We start from the raw sequence: 24,162 nt of genomic DNA, 5'->3' as shown, positions 1-24,162 counted from the left end.
TTACATTTTTTTTGTTTGTTGTGTGCGATTGTAAGATTTAATATCGGACGAGACACACACACACACAAAAAAAAAAACTTTCCCGGAGTTCGGTCGCGTAAACAACGTCACTTCCTCTTCCGAGTTGCAGATTTTTTTTTTTTTTTTTTTTTTTTTTTTTTTTTAGGGGCCTACGAGAAACGAAAACAAGGTGCACGGAGCTAAGTGCTTTGCTGTTTTACAAACCTACCGACATTACGCCCCGGATCCGGTGCAGCTTAATCGAGGGACACGCGGGTAAATGAGGACTTTTCACCGGCGGTGCGGATTGCGGGTCTTCGGATGCGGCTGTCTGGAGCGGCACCGCGCTAAGGGAGCGTCTTTAAAGATACGTGCTAGGAAATAAACGTCGAGGTGCGTATATAAAATAATATAATTATAATGTAAATATACGTAGAACGTATTGAGGCTTTATTTTTTTAATATATATATATATATATATATATATATATATTTAGAAGTGTTAATAATGTAATTATCATCGCAACAAATGCAAATCAAGTACAAATAATGGGGGTTAATTTATTTGAAGTGATGTCGAAATCGCTTCTATTGAACACGTGTTCAAACTCTTTCAAATCAACACTATAAATAGGATCTGCAGCTTCGTACGTCATCCTGCGAAATGAGCAGGGAATATTAAGTTTGCTTAAGTGAAAGTACTCAAATTTATTCTGCATGTAAACTTCATTACACATAATTTTTTTTTTTTTTTTTTAAAGTCCTGCTTTTAAAACTACTGCTTGAGGAACAAATATGCAAATATGATTCAGATCATTGAAAATGAAAAAGCACTGCAGAAAAACGGCCCCTGCTATTGTAAGACATATTATATCTGATTATTATTTCTAATGCATTCACGTGCAGGCATCTTTTTTGCTGCTGTAGCTGGTAGGATTAAGTGTTTTAATCAAGGCTGTAAAGAATGATTCACCGTTTTAATTATGGATTAATCTGCTGATTATTTTCTTTTGGATAATTTGGAAAAAAATTCCTCAGCCTGAACTCAAAGCGACACCTTCACACTGTGTTTTTGTGCCAACCAAAGGTCCAAACCTCTAAATAACTAACGAGAAACATTAATTATTAAAAAAAGAAAAGCGGGTAATAATCACTTTTGAGAAGCTGGAAGCATGAAATGTTTAGTGTTTCGTAATGAAATATGAATGAGAAAAGTTTCAGTTGTTTTAGCTCCACTCAGGCCGATACTGTCTTAAAAATGTGTTACTTGGAAATCCTTATTGGCATTCATCAATATTTTTTACAGACGACATCATTTATTGTTGAATCCAGACTTTCCAATTATTCTTCTGAAACACATCACCGGTTTCTTCTAAATCCTGAGTGTCATTTTTACATTATAAAATGTAGTTTAACACCTATTTTTTCACTGTTTTTTTTAATTATTATATTATTTTAATGTCGGTATTTCCCTTGATGTGACACCTTCGTAAGTGCAAATGTGTTTTTGATCTCAGCGGCACTCTTGATGTTTCTACCAGATAAGTAAGCTCTTACTATATTGTTAATTGCAATAATGACTGTTGGAGCTATTCATTTTAGTATTGGAGCTAATAGTGGCATTTACTAATTAAAACCATATATCTATTCATTTTGTTGCTGTTAATAATACAGATGAATTTGTTGACTAGATCATTAATATCACCACTTTAATTAATTTGACTAATTGTTCATGCTTTTATTTTGAAGGCGCTGGGCTGCTTAAGAGCGGTGCCTCAGCGGCCGTTTGAATTTGAGCTTTGATTTTGATATTTATTTATTTATTATACAAATCACCACCGCAATGACAGTGTGATGTCCGTCTGCCTGTGTGTCTCTTGCAGCCTGAAAAGAAGTCGGCGGGATGTCCGCAGCTAACCACGCCCAGCGTGTCCTGTCCTCCCTCAACCAGCAGAGGGCGGTAGGCAAGTTCTGCGACGCGATGCTGAACGTGGGGGACGGCGCGGTCTACCTGGCGCATCGCAACATCCTCGCGTGCTTCAGCGAACTCTTCCAGCAGCCCAACATGCCCACGGCGACCTGCATGGAGTTCTGCCTGCAGGGCTGCCCCAACGACGGCCTGGAGTTGCTCCTCAACTTCGTCTACACCGGAGAGCTGAAGCTGGATCCCGACAACCTGGAGCAGGTGCAGCAGGCGGCGACCAGCCTGAGCGTGCCGGAGGCGCTCGCGCTCTGCCAGCGGTTCAGGGACGCCTCGGTGGAACCGGCGCCTTTCAAGCGCAAAAGAGGCCGACCGAAAAAGTCGGACGCAACCGCAGTCAAAGAGGATAACTTGTGTACGGGCGCCGCAAAAGAGGAGTCCGGCTTCGATGCTGCGAGAGGTAGTTTAATTACAGCCGCCGCCGCCACGACCACCAGGACCACCAGGACCACCAGGACCACCACGCGCTCAGGTCGGGTCGTGAAGGGCCCCAAGAGACTGGTGACAGTTGACGAGAGTCCCACAACCGACAGCAAGAGGGCGCCGAATATCCCCACGGAGAAAGACGGCGGCGAAGTTGTTGCGGAGAACCGAAACGTAGAACATCCGGGTGGTGAAACGGAAGCAGAAAACATGAACGTAAGCCTGAAAAAGTTAGCCCGGACGCTTCGGTTTTTCTTGGGATTGCGTTTTTAAAGATGAATCCGGTGGTCATTATCACACTCGTCTCTGTGTTTTTGTTTTTGTTTCGCAGGCGGCGGAGCTGCAGATCGACATGAACGACGGCAAAGCTAGCCGGGCGGCCGCAGACGATGAATTGGACGATGACGACTTTGAGGGACTCCCCGAAGACACGGACGAAGAGTACGTCCCCGTCGCCGAGCCCGCTTCCTCGGGCGCGTCCACGTCGACGGCGCAGAAGCGAAAAGCCCAGAACAAAACAAACAAGAACAAGAACGGCGAAGCCGGCGAGGAAGACTCCAGGAAGGACTCGGTTCAGTGTCCCATCTGCGACAAGTCCTTCAAGAGCAAATACTACCTGAAGGTCCACAACAGGTACAAAGACTCGCCAGCTTTTCAAGGAATTTTCTGTTAAAAGATCAGTCGCTGATGGTTTTTTCCCCCCCCCCGCAGGCGTCATACGGGCGAGCGGCCCTTCGGTTGCCTGAAATGTGAGAAGAGGTACTTCAGGAAGGAGAATCTTTTAATCCACGAGATCAGAGACTGCTCCAAAGTGCTGGTGAGTGAGGAAGAGTACCGATCTCTTTAAGATGATGAAGAAACATCCGTGTTTTATTTTATTTTAATTTTTTTTCCCCAGAGCTACACCTGCACGACGTGCTCCTCGACGTTTAACGCCAAAGAAGAGCTGCGTTTGCATGTCGTCTCCCACACGGGAGAGATGCCCCACAAGGTACGGCCTTAAACCGGAAAAGAAAAGAATTGTTTTCAAAAAAATGTTTACATTTTCAACTCACGAGGTCTTTTCTTTTTTTTTTTTTCTCAGTGTTCAACTTGTCCTGAACAGTTTATGTACAAGAAGAACCTGACAATTCACATGATGAAGGCCCACGGTTATCCCAAACCGCACGCAGTAAGTCTCTACGGCGGATTAAACTTCCAATATATCAGATTGTAGCTTCAAATTTTTGTAAACAAAAAACAAAACAAAAAAAAACTAAAACCGACGTTTCGTCTTTTAAGTGTCCGCAGTGCCCCAAAACCTTCCTGACCCGGACGGAGCTGCGGGTGCACGAAGCGGCCAAACATCGAGGCGAGAAGCCGTTCGTGTGTGAGGAGTGCGGCCATCGGGCGTCGAGTCGAAACGGCCTGCAGATGCACATCAAAGCTATTCACAGGTAGACGGGCGTGTTTTCTGTTGTTGTTGTTGTTTTTTCATTATTTAATTTTAATCAGACTGCAGATGAAGAGGGCAACTTTTTTTTTTTTTTTTTTTTTTTTTCCAGTGGGCCATCCCGACTTAAATCAAATGTTAATTAAACCATTAAAACTTATAGAGCTGAATTAAACTGAATTAATTTGGTAGACGTGACAGATTCCTTCACAGCGGGAATTTGAACTTTTTCGTAGAAAATGTTGACTTATTTTTTTATTTATTTTTTTACAGCTGTATGTGTCAATCTGGTTTCCTCTGCTGCGTGGAGCAAAATCAAACCCAACAAAATGAGCAAAAATTCTGAATTCTGTGACCAAAACTAAGAAAAATCCATAAAAGCAAATTTGTTTGCAAACCAAATAGTTTGTTTTCTCAATTCATAGATTTTTACTGACACACTTGACTTTTGATTGAAGTGCGAGAAATTTGCTCTCAAAACTGTTTTTTCTTTTTTTTTTTTTTTTGTGCTTGCTTGATAAAGACACATAACTACCTTCATAAGCTTAAAATGAAAATATGACTCGCATAAAACAATTCAAAACTTTTAAGTTAGCCTACATCTTGTCAGAGGTCACGCAGAGGTCACTGATAGATATGGACTCGAGGCAGATTAGTTTTACAATAATAAATATTTTATATCTACCATGAGAGTACATGCCCGCATCAGTAAATGAGGAAAAAAATTTTTGTTTTATAATGAACATGTTTTTGTGTTCCTTGACCATTGTGATACTTTCTTTGTGATGACAAAATATTTAGAAGTTTGGTTTTGGTATTTTGTTTTCGTTTAATTTAGTATTCATCCAAACTAGCCTCACTCGAGGTGAACAAGTCCGCCTGAGGCCTATTTTAGTTCAATTTAAAAGGTGAACAGCGCCCTCTGTTGGACTCTGGTTTAAATAGCAGCACAGACTAATTGTATTTCACCGCAAATATGTATGAACATATTCCTGCCTGTTATTGATTTTTTTTTTTTTTGGGGGGGGGGGGGGGGGGGGGGGGGAAAGGGGGTTGTTTTTTTTCCTTTGAGGACGTACTTTGCCCGTGTTTCAGACTAGAAGGACCTAATAATTGTTGAAAAGACGCCTTTCAAATACCGTTTCGTTAAAAACGGTCACCGTGACGCGAGTTTGTTTTTCGCTCCACCTCAGAAACGAGCGCCCCTTCGTATGCACCTTGTGCGGCCACGCCTTCTCCCAGAAGAACAACCTCAACATGCATCTGCGTATCCACAGCGGCGAGAGACCTTACCAGTGTCACCTGTGCGGAAAAACCTTCAGGACTCAAGGTAAACGGCTCGCCGGCTTCCTTCTGCAGGAGGCCAAGTCACTGCGAGAGGCGACGGCCTGCTCGTCCAAGCCAAGTCAAATCTGAGCGCACGTCATACACATCTTTTTTTTTTTTAGATTCACTGTGACTTACACTTTCCAAATATGTCATTATCTTCAAGTTTCCACCGCAAATAAACATCCATAAATCCACTTGGAACTCAGAAATAAAGACGCTCGTTACGGCTTCGGGACCGAATTTATCACCTTTTCTGACCAACACTTGCTTTCCGTCACCGCGACCTTGTGTTTCTGCATCTCCGCGACCTTGTGTTTCTGCATCTCTCAGCCAGCCTGGACAAACACCACCGGACGCACACCGGCGAGCGTCCCTTCAGCTGCGACGTCTGCGAGCAGCGCTTCACGGAGAAAGGCGCCCTCGTCCGCCACAAGGCCAGCAAGCACGAGGAGGGCCGTCCGCACTGCTGCCACATATGTGGCAAAACATTCAAAGGTCAGATCCAGCATAAACACCAGCGGACTTATTTTACCCCGTGCTTTGTGTCTTTAAGAGATCCAAAAAGAAAACGTCCGTGAAGAAAGACTTTTCTCTTTGCTTCCCCAGCGAGGGAGCAGCTTCGTGTCCACCTGCGTCGCCATAAAGGAATGAGGAAGTTCGAGTGCGTCGACTGCGGCTACAAGTTCACTCGACAGGTCGGTTCGAACTTTTACAGTTTCCTGAAACCCGGCGCGGATGAATTTCGGTCCGATCCGACTCTGAATTGTTTCAGACACGTGAGGGTTTTGGTTTTAACAGCAACAATAACAACAGGACACGTACGACCCGCGCGTGACCTGGTCAAAACTAGTAGCAGCGGTCTGCCGGTTGTTTGCTCGGTTGATATATAAAAACACACACACACACAAAAAAAAGAGAAAATTTAAAAGCTTGGAATATTTTCTGAAGTCAGAATCTTCCAGTATCTTATTTTTCCTGATCAAGCCGTCCAAAATCAAAACTTTTTTTTTTGTAAAGAAAGCTGAAGTAGAAGAGGACGGTTTGAGTCTTACTGACCTCGCACTTCCACTGGTTCACGCCCCCCAGGTTGGACTCGAACCCGCGCCCCTCCCGGCCTCCTAAAGCAGGGATTGCCTCCTAAAATAATGCTCCAAGTTTTGGGTCCTGCTCCCCACCTGGCATTAAGACGCGTCTCGAGTTGACACTTGTGATCGGCTCTCGTCAGGACGGGTAGTTAATTCCAGGTGGAAACGGAGTCTTGTTTTGTAAATCCGACGGGCCCAAAACAAAAGAATATTACATTTCTCTCTACAAAACACAAAAAAAAGAGAAGCTGTGAGGAGCCGTTTATCATTTTCTCACAAATTTGCCCAATTTGTCATTAATAAAAAAAATAAAAATGTGTCTATTGGCTGTTTCTGCTCGAGTCGAACACCAACCCGTGTTTTGTATCCACACCCGTCCCGTTTCCCTCCTCCAGGCCCACCTGCGACGTCACGTTCAAATCCACAAGCGCACCGAGAACTACAACCCGCGGCAGCGGAAGCTGAGGAACGTCATCGTGCAGGACGTGGACGGAAGCCCGTCGGACAACGAAGCGACCAAAGCGGCGGAGGGCTCGCCGGCCGCCGACGGGCCGGGCTACGTCCCGGAGGAGGCGGACGTCGCCGGGCGGCCGGACCCGTCGGCGGTCCTCGCCCCCGGCTGCATCGTGCGGGTGGTGATCGAGTCGAGCGACGCGGCGACGGAGGAGGCGGCGGCGGCGTCCGACCGGAGCCTCGGACACGCGGCGGAGGCGGCGGAGGGCTTCTCGGCGCCCGACGCGCTGCGGCGGACGCAGCTGGTCGGCGAGGCGTTCGAGGCCACGACGGACGTGGAGGGAACGGTGGAGAATTTATCGGAGGGTAAAACCTGAGGGAGCGAAAAGGCCCGAGACTTCCTCCGGATCAGTAAATAAAGCGCACGCTTGTGAAAGACTGTAAAACGATACGTTTTTGGGGCTCGTTTGAAAAAAAAAAAAAAAAAAAAAGCCACATTTTTTTAACGCCGTGCCTCCGGCGGCCGGAGCCGAGCGCCGCGTTTTGTTACCGGAAGGGATTAAAAACAATTAGAAACAGCTCGGCCACAAATTCTACTTCAGTGAAGTGTTTGATTGGTCATAAAAAGGCGTTTTTCCCGCTTTTGTCTCTTTGTTGTAAAATGTAAATAAGGGCGATAATTCACGGTCGAGCTCACCGATCGCACAAATGCACCTAAAAAAGAAAAAAAAAAAAAAAAAAAAGTAGCTCACCAAGGCAGCGGAGAAGACGACTAAAAATGGAGGTCGAATATTTGTACAACATCTGCTTTGCAAGTGTTTAAAAGGATAAATCTAATTTATTTTCGAACTGGTGTATTTCTTATTGATCCGTTGGAATGTGGCTCGCGCGTAGAGATTTGGGGGGAAAACGACGAGTCGCGTCGGGACGAAAAGCACGAGCTCCCGGCAGCATTTTTTTTTTTTTATACGAATCATTTTAAACATTTGTTTTCAGTCAGACTGAAAGTAAACACAGGAAGAAAAGAAAAGAAAAAAAAAGCCAGCTGGAATTATCATTTTCCGATCTGCAGCGGGGATCTCTTATCTGGGGAAACTTCGTCAGCTGAGCTCCCGCACGTCCGTTTGTTTACAAGTAAGCTTTTGATTAACATTTCCATGCCAGAGATGATGTTTCTCCCTTAAATCAACGGGAAGGACCAAAAAAACCGACTCGTGTAAAACAAATCACGTCTTTTGGAAAGCTGCAGGAAGCTCGCGCTCCCGATTAAACGCCGTTTCGGGCGACTCCTTTGTCATAATTTCTTTGAATCTTTGCAAGGTTTAAGTGAACTCAAAAGAAGAATTAATGCACTGGTGGTTTTGCGGCAGCTACCGCCCGTCGTTTCTAATAAATATTTGTCGCCGACAGCCAATCGGATGTGACGGATCAGAATAAACTCTCTGCGACCCGGTTCGATGTGTGGTGACCTCGCTGTCTGGAAACATACAAACACGGCACGTGTAGTTAAGAATATACTGTATTTACAAAACGGATTCAACATCACAAACTTTGTATGAAAACTAAGAAAAACAAAGGCTGCATAAACAACAACATTCAACAACAAAAATACTACCATTAAAGCACAAAAAAAAAAAAAACTTTTTTTTTTTTTTAAACAGGAGCAAATTGAGATTTTTTTTGCACTTCCAGTTGTGACTGCCGACTCATCACGAGCGTTTCCCGAACGCCGCCGCTGGTTGTTGTTGTTGTTGTTGCAGCTGATTGGCCTGGACTTCTTAAACAACCACAGCACAGATATATACATAAATAAACACAGAAAACACAAAAACAGTCATAAAAACACTTTTTTTTTTCTTCTTTTTTTTAAAACAGAGTTCTTCATGCACATTCGACTGGTGGTTATAAAGGTTGATGGAGCCCCCCCCCCCCCCCTTTTTTTTTTTTTTTTTTTTTTTTTTAAAGGGTCGGTACAAGTTAAACATCACATGCAACCATCCTGAAAAAAAAAAAAAAATCGACCGTGATGGCAGAAGATTACTCGGCACGCCGGTGAGTTTCAACCCTCCATATTTAGCCGAACTGGTGTACGTCTACTTATGATTGCCGTCACTTTGTTTTTGGAATGTAAACAGATTATATTGTGGATTGGATCTTTTGCTCGGGGCTTTAAAATATTAAAAGGAGCACTCCACCGATTTGGTTTGCACAAAAATATCGTCTTTGTTATTCCACTTCCTCCTCGTCAAAACCTACATTACCCACAATGCAACTCATTGCATTCTTTAGCCCCTTTCCCAGGTGTAGAAATACGACCCGAGACTCGTAAACAGACGTCGATGTGGTGGAGTTCCCCTTGAAGCACTTCAATTTGAATTTAACTGCGTTTGTAAAAAAAAAACCCAACTAAAACAAACAAACAAAACAACAACCCAAAGTAATTCACTGCTGACACAACAAGATGTCGTGGACCGTCTTATCCACTGTGCGGGCGACATTCCCAGATCGTTCCCGAAGAAAAGCTCGGATTCAAACTTAAATCTCACCTTTGTTCGAATTGTTCAGGTGTGTTTTTGCGGGTGTAATGGGCTCCTTGCTGCCTCCTTGTGGCGACTGAAGGAAATAAACCACCCCCTTTAAACTACATCCAGAACATTATGTATTCACAGAGCTGAAAAAAGACACCAGCGCTCAGCATGCAAATCTTCCCTGGTGGCCACAAAATGTATTGCAACTAAAAAAATGAATACAAAAAACCTGCAACCCCCCAAATTTGTTCTTGTCAAAGACCACCATTATATAAGATTTGCCTCTAAAAAGGTCCACCTGCCAAACAAGGGTGAGTTTTACTTGATTATTATTTTTAATCCAAGGAAGTTAAAATTTGTAAAACCTCCTCAGCGTCTAAAAAAACCCAGTAAAACCATCGAATTTAGAGGCGAGCGGGCGCCATCTTCGATTTCGTCTTTGTCGAATCCACGTTTTCTCACCAACAACAGTTTCAGTGGGAGTTTTTGTGCTCTCTTATGAACTTCCCCGCCGAGATAACGTGCAGCTGCTTCCTGGAGCTTTTTCTCAGGGACCCGCCGCGGTCGTTTCCCCGCGCAGCGGATGATACGGTCCTCAACGGGACTAAAAAAGTGCGTATGCACAAAAAAAAAAAAAAAAAACATGCATACGACATTTCTCACATAAACGTAGAAAATAATGTGCATCTCGTGCAGACTTCAGAAATTATAAGGAGGAAAGTGAATTTAAGGTGAGACGTTTGTGTGAATCACCGTTTGTCAATTTCACAGAATCCGTTGTCATTTTTTGCGACAGCTTCCTCTCAAATGTTAATTTTTATTTGTATTTTATCCATCAGTAGAAAGGAATTAAATTTTAATGCAAAAATACCATCTGATATTTCCCGGGAACTATTCAACTGTTATGTGTGCGGAGCTGCGGTAGGCTTGCGATCTTCTAGCTCCGCCTTAACCTTTATTTACTCTTAAAAATAAGTTCCACGTTGGAACTTTTTAACAGATTTAAGTCTTCGCGTGTTTTCTCCTGTTTTGTCCCGTAACATCCAATCACTGCGCAACACAGCTTCTAAAAAAAAAAAAAAAAAAAAGGCACCCGGTAGTGAAGTAGCGGCAAACAGCTTTCAGGCATATTACCGCCACCTTCTGGATGCAAGGCGCTACTACCAGGCAACAGTAAATTAATTTTCTTTTTTTTTTTTAAGACAAAAATGATAATTGCGTAAACTATTTGATGATTTAAAAATGAACTTCTCATTTTAAAGATGAACGTGTCACTGTGATGATGGTTTACAGGTAGAAGCACTCCATTAGTGTCCTAAATATTCACAAACGGGCGTAGCGATTGTTTCGTAGCCGTCGGAGAGCGTGATGTCGGAGAAATCGTTCTCTGCTGTTGGGGTTTCCACGTCCTGGAAATGAGGCTTGAGTTCCGCTGTGACGGAGATTCGCAAAACACGATCCGGCGGCAGCTTAAAAACGAGGCGCGTACGATGTTCCGTCTTTTGTACGTAGACGCCGAGTTTCAGTTTTAATCCGTCTGTCCGGCGTCCGCAGTTCCTCCGGTCAGCAGTTTCCCCGACAGCTCGGCGGGCCGAGCGGCCTGCGAGGAGGCTTCTCTTCGGCCACGGACAGCTTCCAGCGTCGCGATGAGGTAAAAGTTTCACGGTGAACTACTTGACGGCACGACGGGGGCCGAGCGGCTGGGTTCGGAGGTTTCCGGACTCAGTGCGCTGGGTTCACGTCCTGGTTCTGGTTGAGATTGTTGTTGAGGTTGTGGAGCGCCTGGTGCCGCTGGTGCCGGTGCAGCCGAACGGCGTTCGAGTCGGGCGCGTCGGCGGGTTCGAACGCGCTCGACACCAGCGGCATGAACTGCCGGAAAATGCTGACGCTGCCGTGCCAGAAGGTCGGCTGAGGTAGGCGTCCGGCGAGAGTCCAGGAGCGGGTGGCGGGATCGTAAGCTTCCACCACGTCCGACAGCTCGAACGTGTTGTCGTAACCGCCGGACACGAACAGTTTACCGCCCAGAGCTGCCACGCTGCCGCCGACGTGCACCTGGAAAATGAAAGTCAATTTTAAAAACATTGATCGTGTTATGAATCAAACACTCCAAAAACAAAATATACAAAATTTGTTGTTTTCTTGTTCTGTAGTTTTTATGCCCAAGCCAAAAATTGGAAATGAGGAACAGACTGAACTTTTTTTTTTTTTTTAATGTCGGATTTATACAAGCAGGAAGTTCCTGACCTGTTGATTGACACTTTGGTAACTTTGACAATCACTCACGCAGAGATGAATCTTATTCAGATGATCTAATTCTAATGACAACACAAAACACTTTCAAAGTGCATCGTTTGGATGTTTACTACTCGCTCAGAAGTCGGTAACTTCCCAGTAACTTTTCTCAAGTGTAAAATACAAACTGTCATTTGTGTGTTGTTTTTTTTTTTTAATGCATGTATTATTATTTTATGAGCGTGGTTGACACCTGTTGCGAAACACAAACCTGGGTCATCGGACTAATTTTGTCCCACTGGTTCTTTTGAGGATTGTAAACATCAACCTCGGCTGAGTCATCCCTGCAAATAGAAAAGAGAACGGAGTCAAGTCGCTGCCAAAACAACCGCGGATTCAGATGCATTCGCGCGACACGTCACGGACGGTCATACTACTAATAAAATGTTTTAAACTGTTCAAATCCTGTCTTGAATATTCAGATATTCTACAAGTAAAAAGACATCTACAACAAACCTGATCAATATTCAATGTGACATGTTTATGTGCGACTAAAGCAGCCAAAAGAACCCAATCTCTGAATGAGACACTGAATTTATTATTTAAGCACTTGGAAGAAGAAGATGATGAACATTAGCGCCCTCGTGTGGCAGATCAAGGGAATTATTGTCGATTAGATAATTCGGTCTGAAGATGCAATTTCTTTTTATGAAAATGTTCACTGGAAGTAGAAGTACTCGGGTCCTTCACATGACGTAAAAATATCAGCAGTACAATAACATTTAAAATCCTATTCAAGTAAAAGTACAGAGATAAATTTACTCAAAGAATTTAAGTACAGAACAGAATATCTGCTGCAGAATATTTACTGCTGCATCTGCTCGGGGTGAAGCTCATTTTCAACCACTTTAAAGACAAGTGTAGGCAGTTTAATTCAGAGGTTCCCAATCTAAGGGTCTGGTCCTTCCAAAGGGTCACAAGGCAAGTTAAATCTGAGACGTGATTAAAACGGTGGGGACCAAAGAAGAAAAACTTTTGATATAAAAATGTAGATTAATTTGTCCAAAAAAATGCCACATAGGAGAGAGAGACTCAAACTGTTATTTAAATAGGAAATATTTGCGAAGTTTAGCAGGGAAGTCTATTTGTGGATAAAAAGCTAAAAAAAAACAAAAAAACTCTCCAAATAGAAACGGCTTCATTCCTAAATCTTTCTTAATGTGTAAAATATTTAGCAAAAGCTCGTTATATTTAGAATTCACAATATTATTTATGTGATCTGTTCGGAGCTACGAATGTCAAATAAATGTAAAAAAAAAAATAATAATTCTTCAAAAAAATGAGATGAATCTGTTTTTTTTGTTGTTGTTTTGTCTTCCTTCTCCTCACCTGACAAAATAAATGAGTCCGTTGACGGTCACCGTTTTCGGGGTGAAGGACCACGGCGGCAGCTGGCCGCAGTTGACCATCGTCCAGCGGTTGCTCTCGGCGTCGTAGCCCTGGATGGCCATGGTGTCCTCGCCGGTCAGGGAGCCGATGGCGTAGAGGCGGCCGCGGCACGGCGTGGTGGAGCAGTTGTCCATCGGGTGCGCCATCGCCGGCAGCGCCTCCCAGCAGTCCAGGGCGTGGTCGTAGCGCTCGGTGCTGTCCGACGCCACCACGTACAGCTGGCCCTTCAGCACGCAGGAGCTGTGGTACTCGCGGGGCTTCAGCATGGGCGACGCCTCGGTCCACTCGTTCACGCTGGACTTGTAGCGCCACACGCCGTCGTAGAGGCGCGAGCCGTCCGAGCCGCCTGGCGGGACACAGGCGAACGTGATTGGTCACCTTTCTCGAAATCAAAGTCGCCCCGTGGGCCGTGGAAATTGCGACGGCCGCTAAATCGCAAAAAATCGGTCGTCGGGCTTTTTTTTTTTTCGTTACGTTTCCCAGACACTCGGGTTGATGCGATTTCTCGTCGCTCTCAGGCGAACGTCTCAAACTTTGTGAACGCACATAATTACAGACGCCACGAAAATATGAAAAAAAAAATAATTAAAATGCTCATTTCAAACTGTTTAAGGATCCTTATTTACAATAGCTCAGCTCCCGAGTGAGGAAAAGTTCTAGACAAGCCTGTAATGCAGCTATTTACAGATCCTCCTTCTCAATGCGTCAGCAAATATTCAATATTTCAAGGGACTTTCGTCCTCCTGAAAATTTCACCAGCCTTTTAAAAAAAAAAAAATGAAAGTAGCCCCGTCACCAAATATATAATTATAACAACTTAAATGATAATTCAAAGATGTAGCAAAGGCTATAAAAACGTAACCCGCCAGTCGTCATTATGTAATAATCTGCTGCTGCTGTTATTTCCGTCAGTGACTCAAACATGATTACATTTATGGCGTCTTGCGGGAGCCGCGAGCTCCGAGCGTCGGTCGAGGACGATTTCCCCGAGCGGGGGAAAGCTCTCTTTTCAAGTCTTCGCTGGTGATGATGATGATGATGATGATGATGATGAAGACGAACGTTGCGACTGAGCGTTCGGTTTATTATTAATAAGAACGAGTCTTCTGTACGTAGCAGCCACGCTTCTGAACACGAACTCCGTAGGGACGGAGCGCGACTAATCGTTCTAACCTACAAAAACGACCCGTCGACAAAAGCGTGTTCGGGCGTCTCCAACGCGACTCACCTGTGACATACATGTCGTTGCCGAGGGCGGCGATGCTGTAGCCTCCGCCGAGGTGGTCCGGGAACTCGGCCAGGTAGCGCCACTGTCCCGTCTGAGGGTTGTAACAGTCCACGGTCACCAGCTCGTCGCAGTCCTGGTCGCAGCCCCCGACCACCACCAGGATCTCCGCCAGACCCGTGGAGGGCCGCGGACGCATGCGGTGGCAGGTGCGGTCGTGCCGGTCGAACTCGCAGGACTGGAAGCTGCGGGCCTCGTTCACCATGCGGAGGCAGGTGGGCGAGAGGTAGACGAGCGGGTCGCTCTCCACGTTGGCCAGCAGGAAGAACCGCCTGACGAAGGGGAGCCGGACCTGCTGCAGGAGCTCGGGCCAGTAGTGCAGCCGCCGCTTGAGGTCCGCCTTCACCCAGCGCACCGCGATCTGATAAACCGCCTCCTCCTTGTCCACGCAGAGCTCGTCGTCCGACATGAACTCGAGGAGGCGCTTCCACGGCAACCGCTCGAAGTCCGTCCCTTTGGCCAGCTCCATTATGTTCTTGAGGACGAAGCGCCGGGCGCTGGCGGCCAGCTCCCTGCAGGCGAAGGCCTCGGCGAAGTCCTGGATCTCCAGGCAGTTGGAGACGTCCAGCCGCTGCTCCAGGAAAGCGCAGCAGGCCTGTTTGACCGAGGGGAACTGGAACAGGTCGGCCGTCTTCAGCAGGAGGTCCACGTTGTCCTGGGTGACGGTGACCCGGCCCGTGTAGCAGAAGTCCACCAGCAGGCCCAGGAGCTCGGCCGACACCTCGTGCAGCACCACCCGGTCCATGGCGCTCTCCCTCAGCGTGCCGGCGAACATGGCGCGGAAGTAGGTGCTGGCGGCGGCCAGCACCGTGCGGTGGCAGTGGAACTCGCGGCCCTCGGCGCACAAGGTCACGTCGAAGAACTTGCGCTCGGCGCGCAGCTCGTGGATCCCCCGCAGCAGGTTGAAGGCGTGCGCCGTGTCGAAGAAAGGCAGCGTGGACGGCTGCGTCTGCAGGACGGGCTTCTCCGTCGTCTCCATCGTCTCCTCTCGGTTTCCGCTGGTCGAGCTCAGAATGACGTTTTCATCTGAAATAGACAAGAGGCCGAGAGCACGAGTTCAATGACAACACAACAAACCGTTGTTTTCATTATCCGACGATCTGTTGATTCTTTTTTTTGGGGGGATTGATCGAAGGCTCGGTCAAATAAAATGTAAAAACAGAGGTGAAAACGGTTCGCTAAAATGTCCCGAGTTGACATTTTTAACGGCTTGTTTTGACCGACAAAAGTAAAAAAAAAACAAATCTTGAGTTTTCGGTCACATAAACCAAGAAAAGCCAACAAATTCTCACAGTTGAGAAGGCGAAACCAGTAGTTTTACAATTTTTGCAATCACTTAAATCATGAAGTCATTATAAAAATAGTCGATGAGTAATTTCCAGTTACTCGTCTAGGTAATACCATGTACACACTTCTATATCGGTCTAGAATATATCGGTCTGGAATGGCACAAATGGCCGTGAGATTTAAGGAAGTTTCACAATTTCAGAAAATCAATCGAAAACAAAATTATGAATCTACATTTCTTCGACCTCCCCGCCACACAAAACTCCTAAAAAGGCAAAAAACAGCAGAGTATTTTCCCTTCGGTTAAATGTTTCCTGGTGAGCGCTGACCATTTCAGAAAAAAACACACCACCGACTCAAACAAATGAAGGTTGTTGTTTTGGGTTTTTTTTTTTTTAGATGAAACTACCCGTGTTGTTCTTTCCCCTACCTGACGAGCCCCTCCGGCGCTCAACGGCCTAGAAAACACGACGGCGAAGCTCCGGTGGATTCGACCAGCTCCTTCACTCGCGTTTAAGAAAGAGAGCTCGCTTGTGCTCTGGTGCTATAAATACACCAGCAGTGTCCATTTCCATTGGGAGGGAGGGAGGGATGGAAGGAGGGAGGGAGGGGGAACACCTAACAAGCAGCAGGGAGAGTATAAGCCTCCCCCCTACCCCCCCCCCCCCTCCACCTCCACCACATTGGTATGTCTCTGTGTTCAGTCAGTGTGAGTAAGTGGTCTCTGAGAGAGGAGCCAGCTGAGCCCGGGTCGCCTCGACATCTTCAGGACGGCGGCGGACCAAAACGCAGCTTCCTGTCCTCAAATGTCCTCAGGTCCACACAAATCCACAAACACAATCAGGGTCAGCTCCGGCGTCAGAAACAACAAACTCGGCAGAAAATGTAACCTGCCACCAGTTTGATAATTCTTCTGCGGGGTGGCAGCGTTTGCGAACGGCCGTCATGAAGCCTCGAGTTTGGATTTTGCGCGGCGCCAGCAGGAAGTGACCATATTTGGGCGGGCTGCGAAACTACGTCCCGCCTACCGATAGCCGTAACCACAGCGCCCGTCAATCAAACAAGACACGTCCCCGAAAAAATATTCCCAATATATTTGGTCTCCAGAGGATGAATCCTAACGTTGGTGTTCCTTCACGATTTTGACAAAAGTCAAATTAAGTACATTAACTTGGCTCTTGAAAATTTAGAATATCCTATTTTCTATTTTCTGATATTTCATAGACCAAAGGATGAATCACAGAAATCAATTGAGCATCAATCAATAATAAAAAAAAAAATAACTGTTAGTTGCAGGGCAAAGACATAAACGTTGAAATTGATGATACGCGTACGTTTGAGGATTTGTTATTTTATTTGTCTCGTGACAGCAAAAATCACAGACATGTTTTTATTTTTTCTATCTATTTAAATCTGTTGAACGAAACACAAGATCACGATGTCTTCGAATCAAGACTATAAAAGGTCGATGAACCAAATCAAAATCTGAACTATTTGGTAACAAAATCCTGCAACTCATTTATTCGCGGCCGCTTCCAGAGAAGTTTATTTCGACCTCGTATCGGGATTAAATTTCCGCTTTTCCCTCCCGTTAAATCTCCGGGAGGACAAACGGGCCGGGGCGAAGCAGAAACCTGCATTTAAACGCCCGTCGGAGCTCACTGTCAAAAATTCGGAGATGATCATTCCCTTCTCAAAATACACAGGTATCTCCTTACAGATATTTGTTTAAAGGTTGTAACAAAGCTTCCCCCCTCCTCCCCCCCTCCGGTCCGCCGGCCAGAGGATTTAGCGCACATTCTTCACCGGGGGGAGGACAGGGAGGGAGGGAGGGGTGGGTGGGTGGGGGGGGGAGGTTCAACAAAGCAGCGGTCCAAAGAGCTCAATGCTGCAGTATTATTTAGCAGGCCAGAAACAAATAAAGATTCAGTGCGTCCCGATACATGAAATAAAAGCATGCCGGGACGTCCTGCTGCAGCTGCTCGGATTTTGCGCTCTGCAGGGCAGCTTGTTTCTCTGTTTTCACCCACAATCCTCTGCAACGGGAGATACGTCACGTCGACTGAGCCGTGGGACGAGGACGAGGAGGAGGAAGACGGACAAGAAGACAGACAATAAGAGAGACAAGAAGAAGACGGAGAAGACAGACAAGAAGAGGACAGAGAAGAAGAAGAAAAAGAAGACAGAAGAAGAAGACGGAGAGGAAGAAAAAGACAGACAAGAAGACAGAGAAGACAGACAAGAAGACAGAGAAGAAGAAAAAGACAGAAAAGAAGAAGACAGAGAAGAAGAAGAAAAAGACAGACAAGAAGAAGACTGAGAAAAAGAAGACAGAAGAAGACAGACAAGAAGAAGAAGAAAAAGAAGACAGACAAGAAGACAGAAGAATAAAAAGACAGACTAGAAGAAGACAGACAAGAAGAATAAGAAAAAGACAGAAAAGAAGAAGACAGAGAAGAAGAAGAAAAAGACAGACAAGAAGAAGAAGAAAAAGAAGACAGACAAGAAGACAGAAGAATAAAAAGCCAGACAAGAAGAAGACAGAGAAGAAGAAGAAGAAGAAGAAGAAGAAGAAAACAGAGAAGAAGAAGAAGAACAACAACAACAACATAAAGAAGCGTCCTCGTTCTGAATTCCATCCCTTTCCTCTTTCCTCCAGATCATAACAGATGATGAGTCGTACAAATACTACATGCAACACTTCATACTTTTTCTGGGCGGCTGCAGCGCTTAAAGTAAAAATAAAAATAAAAGTATGCGGTCCAGAACGCAGCCAACGTTTCAACATCTCTACACGTTCTGGTCGTTTCATTTATTTTATTTTATTTATTTTTTTTACTGCGCGTTACCATCACGACCAGAAAACTGTCGCTGCTGCGGGAGTCGAAAGGTCGTCGAGCAGCTTCCAACCGGCGTGTTTACCAGCCGGGCGACCTCCGAACAGCTGACGGGAATGTTTCCTCTCCGTGGAGACGTGGAAACAACCTCAGCGCTGCGAGCGGAGGAGCACAGAGGGAGCAGTGTGACGGCCAGGACCCGACTTTGGCCCCGCCCACCTCACACACCTACGCAGCCTTCCTGGCTCTAAAAAGGTGAGAGGCATTTCGGGAGCCCACGTCACCGATCTATGTTTACGTAAACGAGCACAACTACCACGAATAGAAACTTCGAGATGACATTTATTCGGAGCGGGGGGGGTGGGGGGGGTATTTATGTCGAAACACAATTTCAGAGCAATCCGTCTAATAACTGTCGAGACATTTCCCTCAAAAAACACGAACGTGAACCACCAAAAGTCAGAGTCGCTAAGATTTATCATCTGCACAATCAATCCGTCCAACTGTTTGCTCACATATTTTTACCAAAAATGGGGAAAAGCTCACAGGAAGCTCGCTCAGTTAATACTTTTAAAAGAAAGCTAAAAAAAAAAAAATAAATAAATAAATATCCCTTTACTTTCACCTTTAACTCGCTGCTCTTGAAACTCTCTTGCACTTTGAACTACCGCGCTTTTAAAATGCATATTGTTTATTTTATATCTTAACTCCATTTGTGTTTAATTTTATGCATTTTATCTTCTTATGCGTCTCATTTCTTTTCTATAATTTTTTTTTAAACGTTCCTTTTTAACTGTTTACATGTGAAACACTGCATCTTGCTGTGAAGCACTTTAAGCTGCATTTCTTGGATGAAGTTTATTATTCGTAGTATTATTATCGAAGTTTTGCGGAAAATCAATGAAATAGTAGGTGTGACATTTCAGTCCGGAGCAAAGCAGTGGAAACTGAAAAATTCAATTAAAAAGCACAAAAACAATACGAAAAAAAACATTAAACAGGGCAAAAATAAAAATAAAAAGTGGATTCATTCACATGAAAGCAGGACGTTGTGCTACAGCTTCGTAAAACTATGCGACTTCCAGGAGTCGGCGTGTTCGGTGTTGATCTGGGAAGCTGGTTTTGTTGATGTGAAGAGTAAATCAAAAACAGACTCAGTTTAGCTTCAGTGTGTTCTCAGTCTCCTGGTTTCAGTGCCAGTGTCGCCCCCTGCTGGTGCAAGCTCGCAATTACCACCGAATACAATTTACAGTGGAGCCACAGCTGTTTTGCATTTTTTTGTCATTTCGGTATTAACAGGTGAAAAAAAACAACTCGTGTTGTTCGCTTGTGTACAAAATTACAGATTTAAGATGTATAAAACATGTTTTAACAACACAGAAAATGTAATTTAAAGCTTTATAGCCAAAAATGATTGATCATATTCTGTTCAAAAATCCAGCACTTGATTTCTAGAAGTCCAAAAATAAGCTGCTATAGGTTTCCTTTATCACGTATTCTTTTAAGGGGACATGGACCTAAGCGGCGTCTACGTTACGATAAATAATGAATATGGTGTTTTAACAATGTCCTTGTGAAAGCATGTGCGGTAAACAGAGAACAAAGAGGGCTCGAGGACGGAGCCTACTAATAGATTAGAAATGATGGACAGCTCCTGAGAAGTAAAGCCAAAATGAACATTTCACACTTTTAGGAGCCAAGTTAAATGCTTTTCTTTCTTTTTTTTTTTTAAATTTGTTTTCCTAGAGCTGCCGTGCCATTAATACTGCACTTTGCATGTGTTAAAAGGACACTCTGAATATGAATAACGAATACATAACACAAGATGAAAAAAAATAAATAAACGTACAGTGTGTATATATGGAAGGCTTGTTCTGCAATAGCAAACACATCCGTCCGTCAACACCTGGCAGGCTAACAACCACACAAGGACAGCTGCTCTCTCCTGTCACATCGAGGCCGCCGAGCCCGAGACAATCATCAGAGTGGAGCGGCATGATGAACCCCCACCACCACCACCACCACCGCCACCGCCACCCCCACATCCACAGCTGAGCCTGTCCTGGCCATAAAAAGGCAAACCGCACCGCACTCGCCTCATTCCCCTACTGAGGAGGGCCAACACGAGGCCACCGGGAGCAACAACAACTCAGACGGGAGGCAGTGTGAGAGTGGACGTACTTGTTGGTAATGTTGAGGCGGTGTGCCTTCAGTTCGTAGAAAATGATTACGCAATCACATGATGACCAGTCGTAGCACAAAAGGGGTGCAGCTATTATTTTTGTTTATCAATGATTATCAGCAATCATGCAGTCTGTCGAATTTTAGAAACATCCCAATATCCCAGAAAACAAAGATGAGGCCTTCACATTGCTTGTTCTGTCAGACAAAGCAATCAAAATCCCAAAGTTCATCAATTTACTACTAGAAAATATTCTCATTCAAATGATCCACAACTGTAATAAAATAAAACGGTACCTTATCATTTCAGATGTAATAGCCTGACTCTATCTGTGGGAGGCTAATCATATCACGGATTCAGTGACGGATTAATAACGGACGACACTCATCGGTTTGTAAGCTGCTGTTCTGAAGCCTCGAGTTTGGTATTTCGGCCGCCGCCCTCTCGCTATTCGGGAGCAGGAAGCGACCATATTTGGACAAAAATAAAAATAAGGATGACTGACTTTAGCTAATGACACTATAATGACTCGTGGAATATTTTTTGTGGACTTTGTGTTTAATGAAAAAAGTTGAATAGGAGTTTTAGAGGCTTTTTGGAGTCAACCCCCCCCCCCTAGTGGCCCTCTGTAGTATTGCACTTTCGCATTAGCCTCACTTTTCAAACCACTTATATATTCAGTTTTTGAAACTAACCAACGATTATGTAACGTGTCTTTCCTTGAAAGAATAAAAAAAATGTCAAGAATATGCAAAGTGTCTGGCGGGACTTTGCACAAGGAGTACTTGTGGTACTTTAAGTGGATTTTATCGTACTTTTATTTGAGTTGAAGTACTTACACGCTGCTGTATCACTACTTGGATAAATAATCTCTACTCCGCTTCTCTCACCCACTATTTTGCCTGCGAGTGGCACTTTGTGTAAATTACTAAAGAGTCTGGCTGCTGCAAATGACTAATTACATCATTAATCATCAGTCTTGTATTGGGAATACGGGATGAAGTTCAGTGGCCCCCGGGAAGCTTGTTAGGAGACCTAGTGTCTAATTAACGACGGGATTATTTTCAGATGGGTTTTTCAGAAAATTTATAAGAACGCGTGACATAATAACACCATAATGATGACCTGTGGGGGGGAAAAAAAAACAAAAAACTTTTCACGAGAGAAGTTGAATAGGAAAGTCTACGGAGCCGGGGTCTCATCGGAAGCCGACCTCTGGTGGCCCTCGGCGGTATTGCAGTTTAACGCACTTCGGCATCGTCATGCTTTGACGACAGCTGAATGGATTTTTATTGACATTTAAGTAAAAGATATTTATGTCCTTTACAAGATGAGTTGTTAATAGAGTACCTTTGATTTTTAATCCGGCATCGTTTGAGTGCGGTTTCAAGGGGCTTTCTTTACTCAAGGCAATGTCCCGTTACCCCCGTTTGGGCAATGGGCAGTAATTTAACAGACATTTACTTTCCCTGCAAGTGGCACTTTGTGTAAATCACCAAAGAGTCTGACTTGCTCCAAATGACTAATTACAGCGTTAATCATCAGTCTCGTATTGGGAATGAATTTCAGTGGCACCCGGGAGGCTTGTTTCTGGTCTTATGACTCAGACTTTTACCCGCCAGGGACGATATTTTAAACACCGAGTAATGTTCTGTCATCTAAAGGAGCTGAAGGTTATTATAAACAATGGCACACATTACTGAAAACTCCGTATTCCTTCAATTACTCGTGTCAATCATCCCTCTCCTAAACCATGATAATATTCAAATCTAACCAACATTTTTTTTTTTTTTTTTTAATCTCAGCTCAGATATAAAACGCTCGGCCCAAAACTCTACATAAGGAAGAATGAGAATAGAAAGTAAAACACAAGCTCCTTATTAAAGATAATATCACAACAACAGCGCAGTGAAAAAAAACAAACTGTTGGCAACTTCTGGGAAGCCAATTATTAAAAAAAAAAAAAAAAAAAAAAAAAAAAAAAAAAATGTAACGCACTCGTGCCGAGAAAGCGCTGTCGTCACGCCGCGGTGCTTATAATAACAATTAGATGACGTAATAGAAATAATATTTTTGAAGCACGAGCCGCTATTTCGCGTGTTTAAAACGCGAAAAAAAAATAAAAGTGGAGTCGTAATCATACGGAGCTCTTTATTTTCTGGTCTCGGCTGATGTGAAAAACTGTCCTCCGCTCAAAGCGAACAACAACCTTGAAAAACAGAGCAACTCATCTGTTAGACAACTTACCGGATGATGATGATGATGAGGAGGAGGAGGAAGAGGATGATGGTGATGATTTTTATTTTTTTATTTTTAAGAGAGCACGAAGAGCGAGCACCTCGCAAATCGTGCCGAAATTAAAGTTTGATGCAGCGAGACGCGTCCGGCCTCTTCTGCGCCATGACAGCCTTGCGCTGTAACGAATGATGCCTTCACGGGCTGTCGTAAATATCCCTACCGAACGGAACACGCAGACAATATTTATAAAAAAAAACACACAAAAAAACCAATAACAAACTAAAACAAGAACAAGCAACGTGAAGTACAGTTTCCATTTTATGCAGCTTTAACTAATGTCTGACAGTAAAGTCATTAAAATAAGCACAACCTTCAATAACCACGTTGCATCAAAATACACAATAATATAGCAGTAATATTATTCCCAAAATGTCATATTTAATAGTGAAACATCGGTTTTCTATATTGGTGTACTTTTACTTTTGACACTTTCAGCAGGCTACATTTTGCTGATGATATTTTTACATTCCTTTATTTAAGTAAGGTTTTGAATGCCGGGCTTTAACTTATTGAGCAGTATTTTCACACGGTGGTGTTCGTACTTTTATTATGAACTTTAGCGGTGATAGCAGCAGCTGTAGTAGCAGAGAAAAAAAAAAGCAGAAAAAGAGCAACACTCCTGGTTTGAAAGAAATGATCAGCCAACCATTAGCCGGGTCAAAACCAATAAAACAGCAAGACAAACAAATAAATAAAGAAATACATAAAGAGAATTGTAGGTGGAAAGGTGGACTGGGGTTAATGTGTTGCAAAGAGTTTATTTCAATTCATTTGATTTTAAAAAGCAAGTAAACTCATCTGGTTGTCTTTAGGTACAAGTTTCAAATGGGTCCTTGAATGCAGCAGTCAAAACTGGCTCACCACAGAAAAAAACAGTAACACATGCAATTAAAGTCAGAGACATGACCATTTTGATTTCAGGGATTCTCAGATACATTCTGAGTTACACCAAAAATGTTTATTAACTACGGTTTGTGGACTAATGTCTGTGTACAAGGGTAAAGGATTATTTTTTTTAAACTGATTTTGTAAGGTTAAGAACCAGTTTTCCTCATTTTTTTTTTAGATTAAAGGGGATTTTTCAAGTGAAATCACTAAACAGAGAGAAATTGAGCGAACAATATAAATTAATATGAATATGAGGCAAACGGTGTTACAGTTTAGGATGTTTTAATGTCAAAACTTCCCCACATGTGAAACCTATATTTATTAAAACACGTAGCGATGACATTAACGATTTAATGTCTGCAAATTAAGAGGAAAGCGTCAAATCTGTTTGAAAGAAAGGTTATTGAGAATAAATTGAAACGGAACAATTTCTAAATTTCATGGACGCCCCTGATACCGTGTGATAAAAGAAA

The 24,162-nt window shown here is 44.0% G+C and overlaps 2 protein-coding genes across 7 annotated transcripts; one reads left to right on the top strand and one right to left on the bottom strand.

The window, feature by feature from the left end:
- The first annotated feature begins 179 nt into the window (after nucleotides 1–179).
- On the top strand, nucleotides 180–8,139 carry zbtb48 (zinc finger and BTB domain containing 48). 4 transcript variants are annotated; one of them, XM_069141572.1, is made up of 12 exons: nucleotides 180–393; nucleotides 1,518–1,545; nucleotides 1,884–2,620; nucleotides 2,736–3,037; nucleotides 3,116–3,221; nucleotides 3,303–3,395; nucleotides 3,489–3,575; nucleotides 3,686–3,840; nucleotides 5,030–5,166; nucleotides 5,496–5,660; nucleotides 5,772–5,860; nucleotides 6,646–8,139. In XM_069141572.1, the coding sequence occupies exons 3-12, from the start codon at nucleotides 1,904–1,906 to the stop codon at nucleotides 7,078–7,080; spliced, it is 2,286 nt and encodes a 761-aa protein (XP_068997673.1). In that variant the 5' UTR covers nucleotides 180–393; nucleotides 1,518–1,545; nucleotides 1,884–1,903; the 3' UTR covers nucleotides 7,081–8,139. The 4 variants fall into 4 exon arrangements, with proteins under 4 accessions (XP_068997673.1, XP_068997672.1, XP_068997674.1 ...); XM_069141571.1 differs by lacking the exon at nucleotides 1,518–1,545; XM_069141573.1 differs by lacking the exons at nucleotides 1,518–1,545; nucleotides 5,772–5,860.
- A 65-nt stretch (nucleotides 8,140–8,204) lies between these two features.
- On the bottom strand, nucleotides 8,205–22,906 carry klhl21 (kelch-like family member 21). Of its 3 annotated transcripts, none has more exons than XM_069141576.1 (5): nucleotides 22,751–22,906; nucleotides 14,141–15,223; nucleotides 12,853–13,258; nucleotides 11,735–11,807; nucleotides 8,205–11,283 (listed from the first exon to the last, which is right to left on the bottom strand). In XM_069141576.1, exons 2-5 carry the CDS (start codon nucleotides 15,174–15,176, stop codon nucleotides 10,954–10,956), a joined length of 1,845 nt encoding a protein of 614 aa, XP_068997677.1. In that variant the 5' UTR covers nucleotides 15,177–15,223; nucleotides 22,751–22,906; the 3' UTR covers nucleotides 8,205–10,953. The 3 variants fall into 3 exon arrangements, with proteins under 3 accessions (XP_068997677.1, XP_068997678.1, XP_068997679.1); XM_069141577.1 differs by lacking the exon at nucleotides 22,751–22,906 and adding an exon at nucleotides 15,915–15,997; XM_069141578.1 differs by lacking the exon at nucleotides 8,205–11,283 and having other exon boundaries at nucleotides 11,290–11,807.
- Nucleotides 22,907–24,162: the final 1,256 nt, after the last annotated feature.

This window comes from Embiotoca jacksoni, unplaced genomic scaffold, assembly GCF_022577435.1.
Source record: "Embiotoca jacksoni isolate LCO1_2020_lvr unplaced genomic scaffold, fEmbJac1.0.p SCAF_9, whole genome shotgun sequence".
Classification (NCBI taxonomy): domain Eukaryota; kingdom Metazoa; phylum Chordata; class Actinopteri; family Embiotocidae; genus Embiotoca; species Embiotoca jacksoni.
The sequence above is the reverse complement of the archived record's forward strand: the minus strand, read 5'-3'. Positions and strand labels throughout refer to the sequence as shown.